The sequence below is a fragment of the Scyliorhinus torazame genome, chromosome 10 (genome assembly GCF_047496885.1).
Source record: "Scyliorhinus torazame isolate Kashiwa2021f chromosome 10, sScyTor2.1, whole genome shotgun sequence".
NCBI lineage: Eukaryota > Metazoa > Chordata > Chondrichthyes > Carcharhiniformes > Scyliorhinidae > Scyliorhinus > Scyliorhinus torazame.
Genome location: NC_092716.1, coordinates 209,033,659 through 209,060,121, shown reverse-complemented (window position 1 = coordinate 209,060,121; position 26,463 = coordinate 209,033,659). Strand labels below are relative to the sequence as shown.

General features: G+C 48.5%; 1 protein-coding gene across 5 annotated transcripts in view; it reads right to left on the bottom strand.

Moving 5' to 3' along the window:
* Positions 1-26,463, bottom strand: part of saxo4 (stabilizer of axonemal microtubules 4) — a 344,826-nt gene that overhangs the window by 185,634 nt on the left and 132,729 nt on the right. For all 5 annotated transcript variants that reach the window (XM_072466827.1, XM_072466830.1, XM_072466826.1 and 2 more), the window contains exons 8-10: positions 22,120-22,191; positions 17,924-18,010; positions 2,106-2,291 (exon numbers count right to left, since the gene is read on the bottom strand). In XM_072466827.1, coding sequence (XP_072322928.1) covers positions 2,106-2,291; positions 17,924-18,010; positions 22,120-22,191 — 345 coding nt within the window. The remainder of the gene's footprint in view (positions 1-2,105; positions 2,292-17,923; positions 18,011-22,119; positions 22,192-26,463) is intronic.

Sequence of the window (26,463 nt, the reverse complement as noted above, 5' to 3'; positions counted from 1 at the left end):
GCAATAGGGTGCATTGAAAATAAACATTTGAGTCAGTGGCAGTGCAATTAGAATTTTCCTTTAACAGATGTGCATTCTGGGCAATCAGCCACGTCACTGAACTTGGAGCTGATGAAATGATAGAAAAGTGTGTTTCATGTGCTTTAATGCTTTCCATTTACTTTAATGAGCTGTGGTAATGAGTGTTCCAGATATATAGATCAACCCAGTAGCCACCAAAAAGATTAACCAATGCGATGGATTTCTTGGTGTATGAACACAGCAAAGACAATGTTTTGGTCATGTGACCAGATTTGTACCATACAATGTACCCATACCTTAGTGGTTTTTCTTTAAAGGGATTCAGTAAGGGATGGATTTTCCTTTGTGCTTCGGGATCCCGATGTAAGGACTAATTGGATTCCGATGGAGCGTTCAAGTCCACACTTGCTTGCAGTCTTCTGGGAGACAGACTGCCAATTGGACTGGAAAATTGGCACCACGACCAGAACAACGGCTGCAGGGTTGCAAAATTGCCCCCAGTTGGACCCATAACCATTTTAATTGGCTGCTTAAAGACACAGAGCAGGTAGCCAAAGCTATTCCCAGCATGCCCGAGGAGGAGGGGTGGGAGGGGGGGTGGTTTCCAGCAGCAAGAATGCATCAGGAAGCCTCCTGACACAGCTCCCCTCCTGTTTTCCGACATGACTACATCAGGTTTGACCAATTGAGAATCAGTTGAGGGGATCCCTCTGGGGGACAGAGGTAAGTATAATCATTCGGAGAGAGAGGGCAGCGTTCCTGGCACAGGTTGGCATTGCCGCTATACGTAATTCTGCGTCCCCGGAGGGATCCCCTCAACTAATGCTCATTTGGCGAATTCTGTTGTAGTCACGTGGTGAAGCATGAATATTTAGTGAGAGGGGATCATGTAGCGGGTGCTCTATTAATAATATTTAAATGCATTAAAATCTATTCAAATGAAGCAGGTGAATCTTGTGACATTACCGGCAAGGGGCGAGGAAATGGGGAAATTTTTTTAAAAAAAATTTAGAGTACCCACTTCTTTTTTTCCAATTAAGGGGCAATTTAGCATGGCCAATCCACCTAGCCTGCACATCTTTTGGGCTGTGGGGGTGAGACCCACAAATGTGCAAACTCCACACGGACAATGACCAGGAGCTGAGATAGAACCCGGGTCCTCAGCACCACAAGGCAACAGTGCTAACCACTGCGCCAACGGGCTGCCCTGGAAAACTCCAGGGAGAATAATGTTTCCTGATCCTCTCTGGATTTTCCACCAGAGTTGCCAATCCCGCGCACAGCTATGCAGGCTCAAAATCGCCTCCATGAACAACTGCGGCGCGATGTCCGTCGACTGGCGCCCAAAACGGCGCAAATCAGACGGGCATCGCGCCGCCCCAAAGGTGCGGAATGCTCCGCATCTTTGGGGGCCGAGTCCCAACATTGAGGGGCTAGGTCGGCGCTGGACGAATTTCCGCCCCGCCAGCTGGCGGAAAAGGCCTTTGGTGCCCCGCCAGCTGGCGCGGAAATGACATCTCCGGGCGGCGCATGCGCGGGAGCTGACGGCATTCCCGCGCATGCGCAGTGGAGGGAGTCTCTTCCGCCTCCGCCATGGTGGAGACCGTGGCGGAGGCAGAAGGGAAAGAGTGTCCCCACGGCACAGGCCCGCCCGCGGATCGGTGGGCCCCGATCGCGGGCCAGGCCACCGTGGGGGCACCCCCCGGGGCCAGATCGCCCGCGCTCCCCCCCCAGGACCCAGGAGCCCGCCCGCGCCGCCTTGTCCCGCCGGTAAGGTAGGTGGTTTCATTTACGCCGGCGGGACAGGCATTTTAGCGGTGGGACTTCGGCCCATCCGGGCTGGAGAATCGAGCGGGGGGGGGCCCGCCAACCGGCGCGGCGCGATTCCCGCCCCGCCGAATCTCTGGTGCCGGAGACTTCGGCAACTGGCGGGGGCGGGATTCACGCCAGCCTCCGGCGATTCTCCGACCCGGCGGGGGGTCGGAGAATCTCGCCCCTGTTACTGACTAACTCCAAAACCCAGAAAAAGGTACTGCAATACATAAAGGCAATCCTAGCACAAAATAGGAAAATGATTTCCTTACCTTAGTACCAACGTTAACATGCCCCAGTATTTCTGTTTTTAATGGTCTATGTTCTGGATTTGTGTAAGTCAGGGTATTGATGCTGCTAGGTTCATCAAGGTGGCTTCTGTTGAGGTACTCAACTGAGTCTTCCTTCTTTAGCTTCTCTATCTTATCAGCGGGAAGGTTCTGTAGCCCGCTTGGTAGCTATGATAAAGAGGCGAACAATATTAGCAAGAACCCTGAATGCATTTTCAGTACAAATATTTAATTATGGGTAGCAATTGCATCATATTCTACTGGACCGGGTCTCATACGGTGTTCAGCTCCCAGTTGAAAACAGGCAGCATACAAATATTTGTGATTACCAAACCATTTATGAGCCCAATAAAGGTTTTACACTGCGAACTTAGTATGCCGATAGGAAACTGCAGTTTGGGAATTATTTGCAATTGAGTGTGTTTTGATTCCCCGAGATTCCAAACTTGTCTCCCATCTTAACATTTTATTTTCTTCTCTCCTGAAACAATATTGTTTCCCGAACAATGAATGCCATCAGGGTATTTGACTGCTGCAGATGTGTAGCTGATCCTGTACTCACCTGATATTTATGCAAAAGTATTTTCAAAAAGGAGTCACTGTAGCAATCATGGCTTTGGCTACTTCTTATCCCTCGCTCGCCCTGGGATATTAAGGCAATTACAGCACCATTACCGCAGACTGACTGAGATCAGCACAAGTTGAATCTGTTTATTCTTGTTCAATAATGCCACAATTAGATTCTGAAAGAATCTGAATTTTGAAATATTGTAAATTAGGGTGCAAAGAAAATAAATATGGGAGCACTGGTTAAAAAGGTAAGTTTCGGAATTATGTCAGAAAGTTCATCACACACGGAACAGCTATCTGTGTTGAGACAGAAATATTTTGAACCCTTAAACAAATTTCGTTTTTTTTAAATCACAATGTGAATGAATTTCTGCCGACTACGCATCTTCGTTTAGGGGCAGCACGGTAGCATTGTCGATAGCACAATTGCTTCACAGCTCCAGGGTCCCAGGTTCGATTCCGGCTTGGGTCACTGTCTGTGCGGAGTCTACACATCCTCCCCATGTGTGCGTGGGTTTCCTCCGGGTGCACCGGTTTCCTCCACAGTCCAAAGATGTGAAGGTTAGGTGGATTGGCCATGATAAATTGCCCTTAGTGTCCAAAATTGCCCTGAGTGTTGGCTGAGGTTGCTGGGTTATGGGGATAGGGTGGAGGTGTTGACCTTGGGTAGGGTGCTCTTTCCAAGAGCCGGTGCAGACTCGATGGGCCGAATGGCCTCCTTCTGCACTGTAAATTCTATGATAATCTATGAATTTAATCTCAAAAGACATTTTCACTTTTTTGGTCAAATTTGCTAACTAAGGTGATTTCTGTCGATGTGAAATGGTGAACAGAGTCCAAAGAAAAAGGTGAAGACCCATGTTGCTTCACGCTTCTGAGTTTTTAGTCTGGCCAAAGTGCTGTCAAATATTCTGTTTCATTCTAATCTTACAACACGTGAAAACTACATTATTGGGGACACAATTTCTTAATACTTTCATAGGAATTTTCAAGGCACACAGGTTCCATTTAAAATAAGCAGTAAATTGTGTTTGAACTTTTGCAGGATGGTTGAGGGTCTCTTGCATCAGAAGAGACTGACTGCCTTCACCTATCCTTATTTTTTTGTTTTAATTCATTCACGCCATGTGGGCATCTCTGGCTAGCCAGCATTAATTGCCCATCCCTAATTGCTCCTGAGAAGGTGGTGGTGAACTGCCTTCTTGAATTGCTGAGGTGCAGGTACACCCACCGCATTATTAGGAAGGGGTTCCAGGATCTTGACCCAGAGACAGCAAAGGGCCGACGATAAATTTCCTTTTTCTTTTGGTTTTCTCCAATTAAGAGGCAATTTAGCGTGCCCAATCCACCTACCCTGCACATCTTTGGGTTGTGGGGGTGAGACCCACGCAGACACGGGGAGAATGTGCAAACTCCACACGGACAGTGATCCGGGGTCGGAATTCAACCCGGGTCCTCAGCGACGTGAGGCAGCAGTGCTAAAGAACATGTCGTGCTGGATCGACAATATATTTCCAAGTCAGGGTGGTGAGTGACTTGGAGGGGATCCTCCAGGTGGTGGAGTTCCCAGGTATCTGCTTCACTTGTCCTTCTAGATGGTTGTGGTCATGGGTTTGGAAGATGCTGCCTAAGGACCTTTGTTGAATTCCTGAAACGCATCTTGTAGATGGTACACATGGCAGCCACCGTGCGTCGGTGGTGGAGGGATTGAATATTTGTGGATGGGGTCCCAATCAAGTGGGTTTGCTTTGTCCTGGATAGTGTCAAACTCTTTGAGTGTTGTTGGAGCTGCACTCATCCAGGCAAGTGGACAGTATTCCACTACACGCCTGACTTGCACGTTTTAGATGGTGAACAGGCTTTGGGGAGTCAGCAGGTGAGTTACACCTCGCAGGATTCCTAACCTTTGACCTCCACTTGTAGGCATAGTATTTATATGGCTAGTCCAGTTCAATTTCTGGTCAATAGTAAATGGTAATCCTCAGGATGTTCAAAGTAGGGGATTCAGTGATGATAATGCCATTGAATGTCACGAGGCAGTGGTTCAATACTGTCTTGTTTGAAATGGTTATCGTCTAGCACTTGTGTGGCACGAATGTTACTTGTAACATGTCAGCCCAAACCTGGATATTGTCCAGGTCTTGCTGCATTTGGACATGCAAACATGTGTCCAGATTCAGGCATAACTGGTTGGGAATGTGAAGGAAATTGTCTATCCTTCATCAAGGAGGCAGCAATGGATTAGTTTAAGGTGATTAAGTATTCAACATGCTAGATATGGGATCCTATTCCTTATGGTGGGAGAGTGCCGAACAAGGGGGCATTGCATATACTGAAAGGAAGGCTGTTCAAGGCCGGATGATGTTTGTTATTAATTCTTTACCAGCATGCCATGTGTGTGCAATACCACTGGACCTGTAATCCAAAGGTCCAGGCTAATGCTCTGGGGGACAATTAGGAATGTCATGCAGATGAGCTTATGCCAAATAATGATTTTAAAACACTTGCTGGAAACATAGAACTTGAAAAAAAACAGGCATTTTTAAACACAGACTGAAGGTGACTTGACGGCACAGTCAAAGATGGCTACCCCAATTTGCATTACTATACTCCCCACATTCCAATTCATTGGAATGGTGACAGCAAGTCTGCTGAACCCATCAAAGACATTCTGGGGAATGTTTTAGGCCCCATATCTCCTCTCCTGTTAAAAGGCATTAAGGTAATCTCCTGAGGTTTTCAACTGTTGGGGACAGACCAGTTGGATAATGAGACCCTAGCTGAGGTAGCATTTTAGACTGAGCTGATCAAATAACCAGACAATGACCATGTTTGCATCCCCCGACAGTCATATGACAAGCCAACTTTTTGTATGTTTGAAGTACATGTTTTCTGTGCAGAACTGAGGACAAGCAGTTGAGAAGTTGAAAGAGAAGATGCAAGTGGGGTCCCTCCTGCCTGCCTTTCTCTCTAACACATCTGGCAAATTTTGAGTCCTGTTTTCTGACTGTGATAAACCAGGGACCCCTGCTGCAGACAGAGATTTCCGAAAAGAATTCACCCCAACACCACTGTACCCCAAAGAACAACCAACTCATTTGTTTATATCTTTAAACTGGAGACCATCAAATTCAGTCAGAAGACAGCCGAGTCACCAATCTGTATAGAGATCATAATGATTATATACTCTTTTTACTTTTCAAAAAAAGATGGGGCTGGATTCTCCAAAAATGGGGCTATGTCCCCACGCAGGAGTAAAAACGCAGGTGTTGCACTCCCGAGTTTCCTAGAAAAAAAAACCCCAATTCACTTACCTTCAGGGAGCTCACTCTGGATGCAGATGCGGGCCCCCGCACTTCCAGTTCCGGGTCCACGCATGCTCACACTGGCGGCCTCCAGTGGCCACGCCGAGCACATGGCGGACTCGGACCGCCAACCAACACAAACAAACTAGGCCCCCCCCCCCCCCGATTGGCAACGGGCCCGAGGATCTGTCCGGCCTGATCGCTGCCCCTGGCATCAGTACGTTCCCCCCCCCCCCCCCCGGTGCTCGATCCTCCCGTCCCCCACCAGGGCGGCAGCGGACTGAGTCCGCAGCCGCCACGCGAGAGTCCCACGCCGTTGGGAACTCGGCCGGTTGGAAGCGGAGTATCGTTGGGCGGGCCTCTGGCAATGGCCCCTCAGCCGCGTGGCATAATTCACGGTCGCGCGGTTATTCGGAGCCCGGAGAATCGCCGGAGCGGCACGGGCCCGATTCCGTCGGGATCTTCGATTCTCCGCCCCATGCCAAATGCGATTTTGGCGCTGGGCTGCGGAGAATCCAGCCCATGGATTCTAATTTGGTCAATCAATTCTTCCCCATTCTGTAATCTGTGTTTTTGTGCGGGAGCATTAAGTGTGCGTGCAAATGCAAAAGTCTGCGCATATTTTTTTTTTAACTTTGATTGGTTTTAACTATAATAAAGCTAGCCTCTTTCTTTGCTAAACTCAAGAAAGCTTGGCTGATTGGTTCTTTTATGATTACAGCTATCATGATAGGGAGCTATTGGGAATTTCTATTCAGAAATTGGATCCAAAATTATGCAGACCATTTAAAAGGTTTAAACAGGAGGGAAAATACTGTCAGCCTGGACTCAAAGGGTTACGCCCACACCTGGCTGAGTCACATGGTCCCATTCAAACTAAATGCATATACAGGCAGCACGGTAGCATTGTGGATAGCACAATTGCTTCACAGCTCCAGGATCCCAGGTTTGATTCTGGCTTGGGTCACTGTCTGTGCGGAGTCTGCACATCCTCCCCGTGTGTGCGTGGGTTTCCTCCGGGTGCTCCAGTTTGCTCCCACAGTCCAAAGATGTGCAGGTTAGGTGGATTGGCCATGATAAATTGCCCTTAATGTCCAAAATTGCGCTTAGTGTTGGGTGGGGTTACTGGGTTATGGGGATAGGGTGGAGGTGTTGACCTTGGGTAGGGTGCTCTTTCCAAGAGCAGGTGCAGACTCGATGGGCCGAATGGCCTCCTTCTGCACTGTAAATTCTATGATAATCTATGAATGATAATGGGATGTATAATTTGATTCCCCCCAGACCATTGTCCTTCAGGTCATTCCAGCATGACCAGACATTATCCCATTAACGGAGTCTGAGGACCTAATGGGCTATTAATGGAAATCGAGTTGCTTAGCTCCGGGAATGGGTTATCAGCCAAAGAATGAGAGTAGATTCAGATCTGACCAACTCAGGAGAGAATCTTTGTTTGAACGGCTGGGCGGAGCTTAGAGAGAAGGAGCAGAATCCTTTTGGGAACAAAGGCAGGAAGAAGCATCAAAGAGGTCATGAAAAAAACCATCGAGGCAAGTCATGGAAAACTGCTGTTTTGAACAGTGAGAGAAGCAGCTGGACAGCCAGCGGGAAGGTCAGGAAAACTGGAGGCAGGAGGCTGGGGAGAGCAGCCCGTGAAGTCAGGAAACCTGCTAGCTTAAAGATGCAAGCAGCCATGGAACAGATTATGGAAAAAGCCACACAGAGAGAAAGCATTGACAAAGGATTCTGAAAGAGATGTCCCTAACAGAAGAAAGATTGCTTCCCAAATCAAAGTGCTGCCTTTGCCTGGATGTGTAAGTGGAACGAGAACTGAGTTTTAATGCCGTGTTGTTTAATGGAAACTTGTGTGATAAAATTAAGAAAATGCATACAATCTGTTAGTGTTAGAACTGTGAAGTTTGAAAGTTTAACTATTGTATTGTTTTGTTTTAAGAAAGTTCATAAAATAACAATGCCCAATTTCTTATAATATCATTTCCGGAACAAATCTATCTTTTCTGCACAGTCTTAAAACTTTAAGACGTTAAGGCCAGGATTCTCCGAGCCTCCACGCCGAAATCGCACACGGCGCGGGGCGGAGAATGAGTCCTTAGGCCCACGGCGCCGGGACGCGATTCTCCGTGGACCGGAGAATCGCTGCCAGCATCGCGCGGTCGACACAGCGCCGGTCGGGGGCCATTGAAAGAGGCCTCCACGGCAATTCTCCGCAATCTACCGGCTGGCTTCCTGCCGAGTTCCACCGGCGTAGTTCCAACCTGCTTCCACCCTGCAGGAGGTTGGACTCGCGGCTGCGCTGGCCATCCTGGTGGGGGGCGGGGGCGGGGGGATCAGACTTCCGGGGGGCCTCCACGACGGACAGGCCCGCGATTGGTGGCTACTGATCAGCGGGCACGCGAGATCCTGGGGGGGCTATCTTCTTCCGCGCTAGCCCACTGTGTGGCTTCGCCATGTTGCGCAGGGTCCAGCACGAAAATGGTCACCGCGCGCATGAGCGGACCCGCGGCCGGAAGTGCAGGGCCCGTATTGTCTGCAGGAGCTGCGAGGCCCACCCCGGGGCCCTGCTACCCTCTTAAAACCGGAGACTTTTGAAAAAAGTCTGGAGTGATTCGCGCCCGTTTTCCGGCGGGAGTGGGAACATAGCCCCATTTTCGGAGAATCCCGGCCTAGGTGTCTTGTTCAGTATCTTAGCCCTTGTTGAGATCTGACAAGGCGCCCATAACACAGCATGGAAACAGTTAAGCACAGACACAAATGACATCCACATCCTGTTTTGGTCAAATGAAAGGGAAAAGAAGGAAATTCAACATCTCCTCATCTGGTTGTAACAAGAAAAATGCTGGCATTGCCAGCAACACCCACATCCCATGAAATAAATTAAAAACAAAGTTTAGTAGAGATCTGTAACTCACTCTACCTTAAGAAGCTGTTGAGGATAGATTAATTGAGAATTAGATTATCATTAGATACACTATATAGAACCAAGGCAGGTAAATGAAGTTGAGGTTCAGATCAGCCATGATCCAGTACAGTATTGTATGCATTGAGGTGCATTCATGAGATGCTGAACCAAGGCACCACTTGCCTGCTTAGGTAGATGTAAAAGATCCCATGTCACTATTTTGAAGAACAGGGGAGAGATCCCTGGCATCCTCACCAATAATTATCCCTCAATCAACCTCACAAAAACAGATTATCTGGTCATCGGCACATTGCTGGTCATGGATCTTGTTGTGCATAAATTAGCTTTCACTTTTCCAACATTTCAGAAGTTCTTCATGTGCTGCAGAGTGTTTCGAAATAGCCGATGGTTATGACAAGCACTGTATAAATGCAATTCTTTCTTTGGTCTAATGAATGGAGGAACAGATTGAGATGCTGACCGATCCCCTGTTCCAAATGCACAGACACATTTCAGCACAAGGATGGCACCACCAAGATCAGCACAGCACAAACACTTGCATACCTCTGGCTCATTGTAGGTTACATCACCTTCATCAGCAGCATGGGTCAATGGCCAGTGTAAACACATTTTTCCCATGGAAAATTGGCTGCTAAATTGAAGGCATTATAATTTTAGGAACACAGGAATAGGAAGAGGCCATTCATCCAGCCAAGCCTGCTCCACCATTCAATAAGTCCAAAAAGACGTGCTTGTTAGGTGAATTGGACATTCTGAATTCTCCCTCTGTGTACCCGAACAGGCGTGTAGTGTGGCGACTAGGGGCTTTTCACAGTAACTTCATTGCAGTGTTAATGTAAGCCTACTTGTGACAATAATAAAGATTATTATTATTATACAATCATGGCTGGTCAGTCACTTCAGTGCCTCTTACACACTTTATGCCCATAATCCTTCACGTGATTGTTTATCCGGAATTTATCAATCTCTGCTTTAAACATACTCAGTGACTGGACTTCCGGGTGCGGCGATGACCAGCTGAGTCGCACGTTTCGGCAGCTCCCGGTGAAACGGACTTTTGGGCTCTTGATAGGAGCCCCAACGGCAATTTTGACGGCTAAAAACACTGTGCGGTAAACCAGAAGGGAATCCCCCCTGGATACGGATGAAAAAAGGAGGAGAAAGTGGCCGGATTGCAGTGGGTCCTTTAGAACAGCGGCAAGGAAGGCAAGCAAAAACCAAGATGGCGTCGGAAGGTGGCAGTTTAACATGGGGCCCTGAACAACAAGAGTTCTTGAAATGCTGTGTGGAAGAGCTCAAAAAGGAAATGAAGAAAGAGCTGTTGGCCCCGATACTACAGGCGATCGAAGGGCTAAAGGAGAAACAAAAGACCCAGGAGCGGGAGCTTCGGATCGTGAAGGCAAAGACAGCCAAGAATGAGGACGACATACAGGGCCTGGTGGTGAAGACGGAGATGCATGAGGCACATCAGAAACGATGTGTGGAAAGGTTGGAGGCACTGGAGAACAATGCAAGGAGGAACAACCTGAGGATTCTTGGTCTTCCTGAAGGTGCGGAGGGAGCGGACTTCGGGGCATATGTGAGCACGATGCTGCACTCGTTAATGGGAGCGGAGGCCCCGGCGGGTCCTTTGGAGGTGGAGGGAGCATACCGAGTGATGGCGCGAGGACCGAGAGCAGGAGAAATTCCCAGAGCCATAGTGGTGAGATTCCTCCGTTTTAAGGATAGAGAAATGGTCCTTAGATGGGCAAAGAAAACTCGGAGCAGTAAATGGGAGAACGCGGTGATCCGCGTTTATCAAGACTGGAGTGCGGAGGTGGCGAGAAGGAGGGCGAGCTTTAATCGGGCCAAGGCGGTGCTTCATAAAAAGAAGATAAAATTTGGAATGCTGCAACCGGCAAGACTGTGGGTCACATATCGAGGAAGGCACCACTACTTTGAGACGGCGGATGAAGCGTGGACTTTTATTGTGGAAGAAAAACTGGAATGAGCGGGTTATTAAAAAGAACGTTTGAACAAAGTGGTGGGGCGAATGTGGGGGGCGAAGAGGGGGGTTAAAAAGGGGGGAAAGAGGAGTTTTATGTACTAATCCTGCGATGTGGTAACTTTTCTCTCTTCCACAGGTGGTGATGGGGGGAGGAGGGGAGGTGGAGGAGATGGGGCGTTGGCCATTGGGGGCGGGGCCAAGGGAGAAGCGCGGGCTTGGTTCCCGCGCTATGATAATCATGGCGGGAATAGAGAAGCAGGAAGGAGGGGGCGTCGCACGGTGCGAGCCGAGGTCACGGGGGAAGCCGAGGTCGGCCAGAGTTTGCTGACTTCTGGGAGCAACATGGGGGGAGTAATTACGCTAGCGGGGGATCTAGCGGGGGGGTGGGAGGGGGGAATTACTGGGTTGCTGCTGCTGGGGAGAGGGGGGAGCTGGTATGGGAGGGGATGGGCGGGGGGGCACCGCCTGGGGGAGATACAGCTGCGTGGGAACCGGGTGAGGAGCTGGAAAAAGGGGATGGCTAATCGACAAGGGGGGGGTATGAAGCCCCCCTACCCGGCTGATCACGTGGAACGTGAGAGGGTTGAACGGGCCGATAAAGAGGGCACGGGTACTCGCACACCTTAAGAAACTTAAGGCAGATGTGGTTATGTTACAGGAAACGCACCTGAAACTGATAGACCAGGTTAGGCTACGCAAAGGATGGGTGGGGCAGGTGTTCCATTCGGGGCTAGATGTGAAAAACAGGGGGGTGGCTATATTAGTGGGAAAGCGGGTAATGTTCGAGGCAAAGACTATAGTGGCGGATAACGGGGGCAGATACGTGATGGTGAGTGGCAAACTACAGGGGGAGACGGTGGTTTTGGTAAACGTATATGCCCCGAACTGGGATGATGCCAATTTTATGAGGCGGATGCTAGGACGCATTCCGGACCTAGAGATGGGAAAGCTGATAATGGGGGGAGATTTTAATACGGTGTTGGAACCAGGGCTGGATAGGTCGAAATCCAGGACTGGAAGGAGGCCGGCAGCAGCCAAGGTACTTAAAGATTTTATGGAGCAGATGGGAGGTGTAGACCCGTGGAGATTTAGCAGACCTAGGAGTAAGGAGTTCTCGTTTTTCTCCTATGTCCATAAAGTCTACTCGCGAATAGACTTTTTTGTGCTGGGAAGGGCGTTGATCCCGAAGGTGAGGGGAACGGAATATACGGCTATAGCCATTTCGGATCACGCTCCACACTGGGTTGACTTGGAGATAGGGGAGGAAACAGGAGGGCGCCCACCCTGGAGAATGGACATGGGACTAATGGCAGATGAGGGTGTGTGTCTAAGGGTGAGGGGGTGCATTGAAAAGTACTTGGAACTCAATGATAATGGGGAGGTCCAGGTGGGGGTGGTCTGGGAGGCGCTGAAGGCGGTGGTTAGAGGGGAGCTGATATCAATAAGGGCACATAAAGGGAAGCAGGAGAGTAAGGAATGGGAGCGGTTGCTGCAAGAACTTTTGAGGGTGGACAGACAATATGCGGAAGCACCGGAGGAGGGACTGTACAGGGAAAGGCAAAGGCTACATGTAGAATTTGACTTGCTGACTACGGGCACTGCAGAGGCACAATGGAGGAAGGCACAGGGTGTACAGTACGAATATGGGGAGAAGGCAAGCAGGTTGCTGGCACACCAATTGAGGAAAAGGGGAGCAGCGAGGGAAATAGGGGGAGTGAGGGATGAGGAAGGAGAGATAGAGTGGGGAGCGGAGAGAGTGAATGGAGTGTTCAAGACATTTTATAAAAAATTGTATGAAGCTCAACCCCCGGATGGGAGGGAAAGAATGATGGGCTTTTTGGATCGGCTGGAATTTCCCAAGGTGGAAGAGCAGGAAAGGGTGGGACTGGGAGCACAGATCAAGGTAGAAGAAGTGGTGAAAGGAATTAGGAGCATGCAGGCGGGAAAGGACCCGGGACCAGATGGATTCCCAGTCGAATTCTATAGAAAATATGTGGACTTGCTCGCCCCGGTATTGACGAGGACCTTTAATGAGGCAAAGGAAAGGGGACAACTGCCCCCGACTATGTCTGAAGCAACGATATCGCTTCTCTTAAAGAAGGAAAAGGACCCGCTACAATGCGGGTCCTATAGACCTATTTCCCTCCTAAATGTAGATGCCAAGATCCTGGCCAAGGTAATGGCAATGAGAATAGAGGAATGTGTCCCGGGGGTGGTCCACGAGGACCAAACTGGGTTTGTGAAAGGGAGACAGCTGAACACGAATATACGGAGGCTGTTAGGGGTAATGATGATGCCCCCACCAGAGGGGGAAACGGAGATAGTAGTGGCGATGGATGCCGAGAAAGCATTTGATAGAGTGGAGTGGGATTATTTGTGGGAGGTGTTGAGGAGATTTGGTTTTGGAGAGGGGTATGTTAGATGGGTGCAGCTGTTGTACAGGGTCCCGATGGCAAGCGTGGTCACGAATGGACGGGGATCTGCGTATTTTCGGCTCCATAGAGGGACAAGGCAGGGATGCCCTCTGTCCCCATTATTGTTTGCACTGGCGATTGAGCCCCTGGCGATAGCGTTGAGGGGTTCCAAGAAGTGGAGGGGAGTACTTAGAGGAGGAGAAGAACACCGGGTATCTTTGTATGCGGACGATTTGTTACTATATGTGGCAGACCCGGCGGAGGGGATGCCAGAAATAATGCGGATACTTGGGGAGTTTGGGGATTTTTCAGGGTATAAATTGAACATGGGGAAAAGTGAGTTGTTTGTGGTGCATCCAGGGGAGCAGAGTAGAGAAATAGAGGACCTACCGTTGAGGAAGGTAACAAGGGACTTTCGTTACCTGGGGATCCAGATAGCCAAGAATTGGGGCACATTGCATAGGTTAAATTTAACGCGGTTGGTGGAACAAATGGAGGAGGATTTCAAGAGATGGGATATGGTATCCCTGTCACTGGCAGGGAGGGTGCAGGCGGTTAAGATGGTGGTTCTCCCGAGGTTCCTCTTTGTGTTTCAGTGCCTCCCGGTGGTGATCACGAAGGCTTTTTTTAAAAGGATCGAAAAGAGCATCATGGGTTTTGTGTGGGCCGGGAAGACCCCGAGAGTGAGGAAGGGATTCTTACAGCATAGCAGGGATAGGGGGGGGCTGGCACTACCGAGCCTAAGTGAGTATTATTGGGCCGCTAATATTTCAATGGTGAGTAAGTGGATGGGAGAGGAGGAGGGAGCGGCGTGGAAGAGATTCGAGAGGGCGTCCTGTAGGGGGACTAGCCTACAGGCTATGGTGACAGCCCCATTGACGTTTTCATCGAGGAACTACACCACAAGCCCGGTGGTGGTGGCTACACTGAAGATTTGGGGACAGTGGAGACGGCATAGGGGAAAGACTGGAGCCTTGGGGGGGTCCCCGATAAGAAACAACCATAGGTTTGCCCCGGGGGGAATGGATGGGGGATATGGAATGTGGCAAAGAGCAGGAATAACGCAACTGAAAGATCTGTTTGTGGATGGGAAGTTCGCGAGTCTGGGAGCGCTGACCGAGAAATATGGGTTGCCCCAAGGGAATGCATTCAGGTATATGCAACTGAGGGCTTTTGCGAGGCAACAGGTGAGGGAATTCCCGCAGCTCCCGACACAAGAGGTGCAGGACAGAGTGATCTCAAAGACATGGGTGGGGGATGGTAAGGTGTCAGATATATATAGGGAAATGAGGGACGAAGGGGAGACTATGGTAGATGAACTAAAAGGGAAATGGGAGGAAGAGCTGGGGGAGGAGATCGAGGAGGGGCTGTGGGCAGATGCCCTAAGCAGGGTAAACTCGTCGTCCTCGTGTGCCAGGCTAAGCCTGATTCAGTTTAAGGTATTACACAGGGCGCATATGACTGGAGCACGGCTCAGTAAATTTTTTGGGGTGGAGGATAGGTGTGTGAGGTGCTCGAGAAGCCCAGCGAATCATACCCATATGTTTTGGTCATGCCCGGCACTACAGGGGTTTTGGATGGGGGTGACAAAGGTGCTTTCAAAAGTAGTGGGGGTCCGGGTCGAACCAAGCTGGGGGTTGGCTATATTTGGGGTTGCACAAGAGCCGGGAGTGCAGGAGGCGAGAGAGGCCGATGTTTTGGCCTTTGCGTCCCTAGTAGCCCGGCGTAGGATATTGTTAATGTGGAAAGAAGCCAAGCTCCCGGGGGTGGAGACCTGGATAAATGACATGGCAGGGTTTATAAAGCTAGAGCGGATTAAGTTCGTCCTAAGGGGGTCGGCTCAAGGGTTCACCAGGCGGTGGCAACCGTTCGTCGAATACCTCGCAGAAAGATAGATGGAATGGAAAAAAGAAGGCAGCAGCAGCAGCCCAGGATCGGGGGGGGGGGGGGTAGGGGGGGGGAAGGAGGAGCCAGAAGGACTCTCAGGGTTGTTAATATATACTGTATAATATGTATAGGTCGTTGCTACAAATAATTATATATTGGACTGTTAAATTATATTTTTGGAGAGTGTTACTTGTGATAAGGCAGTTGCCAATTAGGGTTAGTTTTCATTTTTGTTATTTATTATTTATTCATTTTCTGTTTATAAAATAGGTCATTGTTATTTGTGTTGTTATAATATTGTGTAAAGGATGCACAATGTACTGTGTTGGTTGACCAAACATTTTCAATAAAATATTTTTTTTAAAAAACATACTCAGTGACTCAGCCCTCTGGGGTAGACAATTCCAAAGATCACAACCCTCAAATGCTGAAATACTTGAAGCCCCAAGGATTACAGTCGACATCCATGTCACCATCCAAGTCCCTACAACAAACCTATGGCCTTCCATGACAGTGAAGAAAAGAAGCCCAGGGTTTCTTTGCTCTGCAGAATCATCCTGAATTGATGGGTAACTCTGGAAGCGGAGACTGAGGCTGTATTGTGCTTCCAGCTAAATATGGTGATGGAGGGCTAAACAAGCTGACCAACAAGCTAAACAAGCTGAGGTAGCGATATTGATGTCCAACAACTGTGACGGGAAAGAATTGAAGTTTTACAGGGAGTAAATCAGCAGCTTGCAGACTGTCACAGCAGTTCCTAATTCATATGTGCACACAGTTTTCAGTGCGTGGGTCCCACTACATCAGCACTGGGATCAAAACATCCACCCCATGTTCCCATGTTCTGCATTTAAAAATCGTATACATGAGCAATCAAAAAAAATACAGACAGAAATAGCACAATACCCGTTCAAAAATCCTTGGAATGGGAAGATTTAAAAACAGTAACCTATCTGCTGTGTTTGTCTTGAGTACCTTCTTTGGGAGCTATATAAAAGCTGAATTAATAGTCATCCAAAAACTGCTTTATATGGTTTCTGTACAAGAGGGAGACATGAACAATTTTGACATAATCAGTATTCGAGAGGAGGTTGCTGTGTGACTTTCTGTGGAAAGCGAACTAAAATTTCCCAAATACTTTACAGGCCAAGCGTCTGTTTCGTCAGTGAACGGGATGAATAAATTCTGATCCAGTTGAGTTTCACTCCAGTTGCACAGCGTCACTGCACAGTGCCTCCTGACACAGGTCATCATCATACGGAAATGCTGACTTTCTGCTTATAGATACATCAGCACCCCAAACTCTGATGTAAGTGGAGGCCTCCAAGAATCCAGCAGCCTGTGAACAGTACCACAACCCCCCCCAACAGCTTGTGACCACCCAACACCCAACAGTCTGTGACCCCAACAGTTTGTGACCCCAACAACCAGCTGCCTGCGACCCCAACAACCAACAGTTTGTTAATCCAACACCCAACAGCCTGCGACCCCAACACACAACAGTCTGTGGCACCAACACACACCAGCCTGTGACACCCCCCACCTCCTGTCCGTGGTGCATCTGGTGGGCAGCGGGCAGAGCGGGGTGGCACCACGCCACCCGGGACACCCTAGCAGCGGCCGGTCCCATCCAGGCCGGGGCGTCCCAGGCGACGCTCGCCAACGGGGATCCTTGTCGGAGGGCAGGAGTCACAGCTTGCCGCCTTCACTCCTGCTGTACCATCTGGGGAACCACCTAGTCGTAGAGTTAGGGCCTGTAAGGCCAGAAAGTTAGACACCAGTTAGGTTGTCGCGGGTGCAGGGCACAGTTGAGTTATGGGGCTAGGGCACAGACTGTGTATATATTTCCACACAATAAACACCTCTAACCACCATTTTAACCTGCGTCTGTGCTCTGTCTGATGGGTGTGGGGGTGAGCTGGTCAGGGATGGCCGGAAGAGTGGGGGGTGGGGGACTAGTGCAGGCCACGTCGGTGGACTGTCCTCCCCTCCCCGTGCCCAACCGTCCCCAGAACTCCCAACGCAGGGATCCGACGGGATTGTGTGATTACTGTTGCATTAAGTAGTGCTGATTGGAAGGCAGCAGACAGGTGGGTATAAGTGCTGTAATTCAAACTCAGCACTGTTGACGCTATCAGCAATATCAGAAGAGCCTCCACTGAATTACAGCCACATGCACAATGTTCTGGTTTCTCTTTGCATTTTACAGTGGGCTGGCATGATATAAGAGTCTGAGGTAGGTGAAAAGGAGAAGATGCTGAAAGCTTATTGAAAACAAGAATGTATTCGGCATCACGTAGCCAACATGATAATATTACAGCTTTATTTTCAGCTGTGTTGGGTGTCCTCTGGGACATCGTCTGGGATCTTATCAAAATTGTTCATTCTTCATGTCGAGTCCAGACAATGGTTTTAACAAGATACATTACCCAGGAGAAGCAAGCCAAACTTGAACCTGTCCTCAACTGCCCTGCATGCATTTGTCAACAGGAGAGCACTAAATAGTAACAACGAGTAGGGGAATCTGGCAATTTTAACAGTGGTAAATAAATAGTCAGGAATTCTACTTGAATGCGTTAGCCATTACACAGTGAAAAATAAACCCCTGGGTAACTATTACATTTCACTTGTGAAGAAAAATGATTGCTGTCAGCTCACTGACCAGTTTGTGTCATTTGTTGATGGAAACAAGTACTTACAGTTGTGTTCAGTGACAATCCAACTCTATGAGTGAAACCAGTGTTCCTGTCAGACGTATTTGCTATTGCAGGCAAAAATTCATCACCCTGTGTATCAAGCACAATTGTTTTTTAATTTCAATATTATATTTAATGAATCTATTTCTCAGTGAAAGACCCAACAGTGCTGCCGATAAGAATTGTGAATGCAGTAATGGGAGATGCAACTTCACCGACAGGACATATTCCATAGGGCGGGATTTACCGGCTGTTCACGCCAGCGGGATATTCCACAAAACATAAGAGCAGAATTAGGCCATTCGGCCCATCAAGTCTGCTCCGCCATTCATTCATGGCTGAGATGTTTCTCATCCCAATTTGCCTGCCTTCTCCCCATAACCCCTCATCCAATTATTAATCAAGAACCTATCTATCTCTGTCTGAAAGGCAGTCAGTGATCTGGCTTCCACAGCCTTCTGCATCAAAGAGCTTGACAGATTCACCACCCTCTGGCTGAAGATATTCCTCCTCATCTCTGTTTTAAAGGATCGACCTTTCAGTCTGAGGCTGTGGCCTCAGGTTCTAGTTTTTCTTACATGTGGAAACATCCTTTCCACGTCCAATCTATCTAGGCCTCTCAGTCTCCTGTAAGTTTCAATAAGATCCTCCCTCATCCTTCTAAACTCAAACAAGTACAGACCCAGAGTCCTCAACCATTTCTCATATGGCAAGCTCTTCATTAGAGGGATCATTCTTGTGAACCTCCTCTGGATCCTTTCCAAGGCCAGCACATCCTTCCTCAGATTTGGGGGCCCAAAACTGCTCACAATACTCCAAATGGAGTCTGACTCCTATATTCTAGCCCTTTCAACATGAATGCTAACATTGCATTTGCCTTCATAACTGCCAACTGAACCAGCATGTTAACCTTAAGAGAATCTTGAACTGGGACTCCTAAGTCCCTTTGTGCTTCTGATTTCCTTAGCCTTTTCCCATTTAGAAAAAAGTCTATGCCTCCATTCTTCCTACCAAAGTGTATAACCTCACACTTTTCCACATTTTACTTCATCTGCAACTCTTTTGCGTCTCTCCTATCCTGCCCAAGTCTTTCTGCAGCCCCGCCTCCCCGCTTCCTCAATACTACCTGTCCCTCTGCATATCTTTGTATCATCTGCAAACTTAGCAACAGGGCCCTCAGTTCCTTCTTCCAGATCATTAATGTATATTGTGAAAAGTTGTGGTCCTAACACTGACCACTCCCACACCGGCGCATGGGTTTCCTGGCATCAAGGGGTGCAGTCAAAGGGAAATCCATTGACAACGGTGAGACTGATAGATACCACTGGTGGGTCACCTCCACCGCCGAAAAACACACGGCGGGGTGGCCGGTAAATCCGCCCATAAGGTCCAGACATTGTAATGTATATGATATTGAGCTAACAAATCCCATTATAGCATGCTCTGAACATTTATTCAATAAATGTGATCAGCTGTGGGCTAGCACCATAAAATTAACCTTGAAACCTGTTGGATAGGCCCTTTCACTATTTCAGTGCCTGGAAATGCCATCCGTGCACTCTGACCTATAGGTCAGATTTGACTCCAAACATCCTCCAGCAAGCCACTCAGATATACAAGCAGTTGCTATAAAACAGAATTTCTCTGGAAATTGGCAATAAATACAGTCTTACCAGTGTCATCCACACACAAAACATAAATGAAACTAAAAAGCTTGTGTGCCTTACCAACTCCTCAAGTCAAAAAGTTAATGAAGAGGGCCATGTTAAAATGAGGTACCATTAATGCATGAGGCTTGCAATAGCATCGAAAGACACGGACATTTTAATATTTTCAACTCAACAACGCTCCAATTACTTGAGGGGGGCACTACATATCACTTCAGGTGGGGAATTAGACGAAGGGAGAATAAAGATTCCCTGACAGTATTCAAGCAGAACAAGGACTTAATAATTCACACTGAATCATCAATAAACAGACTCATCAGTCATTCATCTGGGACCTTGCTGCACTATTTATGGGCCCTTGCTGCGCACAAAATTGTTACTGTATTTCAATGCGAAAAGTAATTCATTGTGGATGAAGCATTTTGAATCATCTCGATGATGTGATAAAATAAATCCATGTCTGCATACTCGAGCACGCACATCTTCAAATAAGAAGTACCTTCTATTTAATTGCCTGACAATCCAAATGCAGTGAAGGACGTTAGCTGTACAACATACTCAATCCTTTCTGATTTATACTTGAGAAACAGACTAGCCCCTACCTCTTTTAACTAAGTTTCCACCACTGTCTCAGGGTTTTCATAACTCCCACATAATATTGTGTCATTATACATAATATAAATAAATTCTGTTTATAATTTTTAAATTGCTCAAGTGATTTGAAATACCAAATTTCTGCTTATAATGATCTCCCTAATCCCCCAATGTTACATTTGTGAAGTGGGCAAAGCTGGTACAGCACAGATGCCTCAGTCGTGTGAGCTAGCGAGGTCCCAGGCCTTCAATGTCTCCTTGCTGGTATGGCCCAACATTTATCATTGTGCTACACTGCAGATTTGAGTTTTTGCTTGGCCGTTATAATATCACAGTGAAAATGTATGCGTGTTAATCTGGTATCTCAGGAAACTAAACAAGATTGTGATGTGTGTTTTCTAGAGTCAGATACTATCCGAATGAGAATAATTTTGTATGTTTCTGGCATGGACTCAGAATTTATGGATATTTTGGTGTTGAGTGCACCATGGGGTGGCTAAATCAAAGGTAACTTTCAAAATGGATTATTTTCTCATTGATCAGGTGTCGGGGTTAAAACGATTTGCGATGCTTGGACCCCCCACAGGTGGCAAAATTGGGGTTCGTGCCCGCGCACCAGTGGGAGGATGCAAATGGGTCTTAATGAACCACTTGCATCCACTGAATGAGCCTACCCACTTTACCCCGACAGACCCATCTCTATGGCCCGCCGAGAACCCGGAATAACGAGACACCTCAGAGACCCCATAAATAAGGTGACCCCCACCCAAGCAATCCCCAGAACAGGGTGGCAGCGATCCCCAGAACAGGGTGGCAGCGATCCCCAGAACAGGGAGGCCCCCCCACCCCTCCCAGAGACCCACTAAATAGGGGGACATCCCACAAGCCCCCAAGAAAAGAGACCGCTGTCAGGAAGGCAGTTCTGGAACAGGCCCTCTAGGGAGGGCAGGGGGTTCTGTTTTGTGTGGTGGGGAGGGAGACCGGCAAGGCCTTTGAAGGGGGCATTGGGGTAGCAGCCATTAAGTGGGGGGGGGGAACTTGCAATCATGGGGCTTGGGAGGGCGAGAGGGAATCATGATGGGGCATCTGGCATTGAGTGGGAGCTAGTAGTGAGGGGAGGGCGGCGGCAATACTGCTGTGGATGATGTTGGCCTGGGGGGGTGGGGGGGAGAGCCCCGGATGTTTGCACCGTGGAGGGAGAGCCCCTGATGATTGTGCAATGGGGGGGGGGGGGGGGGGGGGAGCCCTCAATACCTTCATGGGTAAAGATTTAACTCTCTGCTGATCAGGGCACCTTGATCTCCATGGAGCTGTCCTTGCTGCTCTATAGGGTTCCGCTCCCCCAAATTGACAGTGTAACCCATGCCTCCATGTTTTTTTATTGTCAGAGTGCCATAAAGTCTGTTCTGCAAACTCTGAATGCATCTGGAGAGATATATGCCGGTTTTTAATAAGAGCCTGACACTCTGACAGATTATGGGAAAATTCTACCCATTGTTTGATTGACAGCTCAGGGTCTCTTATCTCGACAGTCAGTTTATGTAGACAAGGTTAAATGGTTTCAAGGGCTTGTTTTGTTATTGATATGTTAAAGGGTTTGGATGATTGATACAAACATAGGAGAAAGTTTTAAATGAATTTTAAATCTTTTTTCAAAAATCCTACTTTCAATGTAAGGTGGGAATTTCCAACACAGTCTGCGTCGTGTTTTCTAATGGCAGAAGAACTCACCATTGCCGTATTCCCCATTAGGGGATGGGTTCTGAAATCCTAGAATTGGGACCCACCTACCACTTTTAAAAAGCTCTGGTTTAATCCTGAATTGGTGAAAATCCAGGCCTTTGAATACCAAGCTGGAATGTAAATCATATAATTATAAAATCATTTGACTTTTAATCGTATTTCTCTCAACTCAAACTTGTGCAGGATGTTACATACATGTAAAGTTCCAGATGGTAGATAGTCTGATTTTGTTATAGAAATTCCTGTTGGTCGGTCTGTGCAATATCCCTAAAAAGAAACATAAATTCTATTGAAATTGAACCGTTACTGACTCTACCAATTTTAATATAATTAAAACTCTAATTATTAAACCACTTCCTGCCATTATATTGAAGTGTTAGGAGTGCAATACAATATATATACAAGATAGAAGTATCCAGACTACAATGCTCCCATTCTGATTTCCTTACGGCAGAAATATAACCAATATGACAAAATTGTCTCAGAAATCGGCTACATCTGGCTTTTGCTGTCATACTATGCAGCACTTAGGGGATAAATGAGCAGGTAGAGATTCTGTGTCGTATCGCTGGTGGGTGGCCTCTTATTCGCTCACCGTGTTATCACTTCAGCACTTCAATGATCTGGCCGCCATGTTTAATGACCGCCCCTGTGCACAGCGAGCACACTTCAGAGTTTGCTGGGAAGTCACTGCTACCAGACGTAGGAAACACTCTGCAGTGGCGGCCCGCCACAATGTATTGGTACCTACTGTCTGACTGAAAATCTACAAGCAAGGTCTCAATGCAGCATGGGTGGCAGCAGGAATGGTCCACACCCTCATAAGCCTCCTCAAAATCCATGAGGACCTTTAGTTCTGGCATCCCTCCACCCACCTGGGGTCTCTCCCTCATGTTGCCCTGAAGAAAAGGAGGGCGGCACAGTAGCACAGTGGTTAGCACTGTTGCTTCACAGCTCCAAGGTCCCTGGTTTGATTCCCGTCTTGGGTCACTCTGTGTGTGGAGTCTGCACGTTCTCCGTGGGCGTGTCTGCGTGGGTTTCCTCCGGGTGCTCCGGTTTCCTCCCACAGTCCAAAGATGAGCAGGTTAGTTGGATTGGCCACGCTAAATTGCCCTTAGTGTCCAAAAAGATTAGGTGGGATTACTGGGTTACGGGGATAGAGTGGATGTGTGGGCTTTGGTAGGGTGCTCTTTCCAAGGGCCGGTGCAGACTCGGTGGGCCAAATGGCCTCCTTCTGTACTGTAAATTCTATGATTCTATGAGTACCATAAAAGGACAAATGATCTTCTTGATTCAGCCAGGGTAAGTCACTCTTAGCATCACTCACAAATCACAAACTCACAGATCCATCTTACGTAAACAGGGAACTTACTCAACAGCAGTTCAAGGAAAACCACCAGTGACAAAACACACCTTTATCTCCCCTGTGGGTCATGTCCTCATCACCTCACTGGTCCCTGTCACCATCCACACAGGCCAGGCATCCTTATCATGTGCCCTGGCACATGCCCTGCTTACATTCTCTCCATCTGTCTTCATGGAGGATGAACTGGCTCACAAAAGGGAGAGATCCCAGGCAGGTGGAGAGTTACCAGAACTCAAGGTCCTCATATATTTTGAGGAGGCAGCCATTCAGCTACCTTGTGAGGATGTGGACTATTCTTGTGCTGATGGCGGCACTCAACCTAGAGAGAATCCAGCACTGCTGTATCCATCAGTGAGTGATGTCTCCTGTTTCTCAGGACCCTGCTATGCACTAATGACCTTCCCTTTCTTTCACAGGTACAACTGGGAGCAGCCGAGGAGTCCATGAGCCAAGACCTCCACTCCAGCCCCAACAGCAGCACAGGAGAGGATATTAAAGACCTGTCACAGCGCTCACCCACAACCTCCTCCATCGCAGAGATACACACCTCGGTGGGACTCAGATCTAGAGAAGCCTCAGGTTCACAATCTGGTGGGAACATTGCAGGGGGAGGCAGGAACATCTCTGGGTAATGGCACTCGGAGGATTGCTAGAGGCCAGGAATTTGGTGAGTCTGAATCAGATGAGGAGACTCTGGACTCTGTCATGCCTCAGTTTCAGGAGCTCCAAAGGATGGGAAAAATCAGTAAGGGATGTCTGCTGGACTCTTCAGATTGCAAAGCTCCATGAAAGAGTTCACCTGTCTTCAAGCTGAGATGATTGCGCTGACAGGCTGACTCACCAAGGCCAACACTGGTAGGGTGGCAGCTGCCATGGAGACCTTGGCCCATGACTCTCTGTCTTATCCTGCTGAAGGAGTGGCACTACATGGCAGAGGTACTTGCTGGCATCCACCAGTGTCAATGCCAGGGGTGGGGGGAGGATCTCGTGTTCACTCCAGCTGCCCCACTCTCTCAGGTGATAACCAGGGACCCTTGGGTACCCACAGGTGACTCTGGGTGTTTCCCGTCCATCTGATCACCATTTCATTTGCCCTCATCAGCTCCAGCTCCACATGTTAAGAGGGGGCATGGTAGCACAGTGGTTAGCACAGTTGCTTCACAGCACCAGGGACCCGGGTTCGATTCCTGGCTTGGGTCACTGTCTGTGCGGAGTCTGCACGTTCTCCCCGTGTCTGCGTGGTTTCCTCCGGGTGCTCCAGTTTCCCCCCACAGTCCAAAGATGTGCAGGTCAGGTGGATTGGCCACACTAAATTGCCCTTAATGTCCAAAAGGTTAGATGGGGTTACTGGGATGGTGTGGAGGTGTGGGGTGTTCTTTCCAAGGGTCGGTGCAGACTTGATGGGATGAATGGCCTCTTTCTGTACTGTAAATTCTATGTCTATGTCTACGCCACACAGCAAGATCATGAAAGCAGACTGGGAGTCCCCAGGTCTCTGCCCTCCAGACGACATCTGTCAAAGTCATCACAGGCAACAGGACGTAGCAGTCAGCAGGCTGCCTCTACCTTCGCTATGGATATTGGGGATGCAACAAGACGTAGCAGCAGGGTAAGGAAGGTTAAGAAGTTGCAGTTGCACAGCATGGGCACTTGTGTTAATCACGTCTACATAACATTCACTTCTGTAAATAAATTTCCATTAATTTTACCTTTTCTATGGTTCCTTATTATGATGAGCTGTGTTCCTGTCAATCTGAGGTGAAAATTGAATCCTGCACAAGGTTGATTAGTCCAGGGCTTCATCCCTGTGCTTTGTTCAACCTTCGCAGCACATTGATGCCGCTCCTTCATGGTGACTGAATGCACAGTCATGTCTGTATCTCGATGGACATTATAATGTCTATCAGAATGTACTGGGCTGGTGTTAGGGCTCAATCATTCTCCATGTGAGCTCTCTGTATCTTTGAGGTGTGGCACTGTGGTCTTCAGGGTTCAGCTCATAAAGGATGCCACAGGATCAGGAGAAGTTGAACTTTACCTGCTGTATCCATCCAAGATTTGACCTTGGTCATTGAGAGCAAGGAGCTGCTATCAGCCAGACAGAGACAGACATCACATAAACTCTGTGACGATCTGTGGACTGTCCCCACTGTAAGTCACCATCATCCTCCTGGAATGTGGGGCTGTGGCCATCTGCTGTGTCTCCATGACCGGAGTCTTATCACAGAGGCGAGTATAATGCTCACAGATGCCATGTAAAGATAATGGGATTTCCTCACAGGATGTCCTCATAACCCTCCATGAATCTAATGGCGACAAGCATGCTCCAAGTTCACCTGCCTCATTTAGACATGGCCGATATCATGGTTCTTGAGGTCCTCCCCAGCCTCACCTCCTACGGCATCCTCCTCAATAGAGGAGACGTCCGCTTCTCCATTTCCTCCTCAGGCAGTCCCCCCCCCCCACCATTGCAGCGCCAGGTTCTGCAGGGTGAAGCAGATAACCCAGTGCAAGAGACACTTTGCAGATTGTTTTGCAGGGCTCCAACAGACTGCTCATCTTCAGGATCCCTATGGTCTGCTCCACCAAAGTGTGAGTCGCAACATTAGCCTCACTGTATCTTGTCTCCGCTGCACTCTGTGGCCTTTGCACAGACATCACCTGCCACCTCCTCAAGGTCATGTCCCGAAGGAGCCAACCTTGAAACCTCAGATATCAGGGATCTGGGATTGGCTGTGAATTTAGGAATTGTGTATACTTCCTAGGAGTCAAGCACACAGCTGTAGGGTGCATTTGGTGTGGTCGCAGACCAGCTGAACATTTAGCGAATGGAAACCCTTGCAGTTCACAGAGTTGACAGTGTGATGAATACAGGAATATCAGATCTATTATATTTTATGTATTTGAAGCAATAAGGGTTAACAGCCTGGGATCATAGAATTTACAGTGCAGAAGGAGGCCACTCGGTCCATTGAGTCTGCACCGGCCCCCAGAAATAGCACCCCACTCAATCCCACACCGCCACCCTATCCCCGGAACCCAGTAACCCCACCCATCCTTTTTGGACACTACGGGCAATTTATCATGGCCAATCCACCTAACCTGCTCATCTTTGGACTGTGGGAGGAAGCCTGAGCACCCGGAGGAAACCCATGCAGCCACGGGGAGAACGT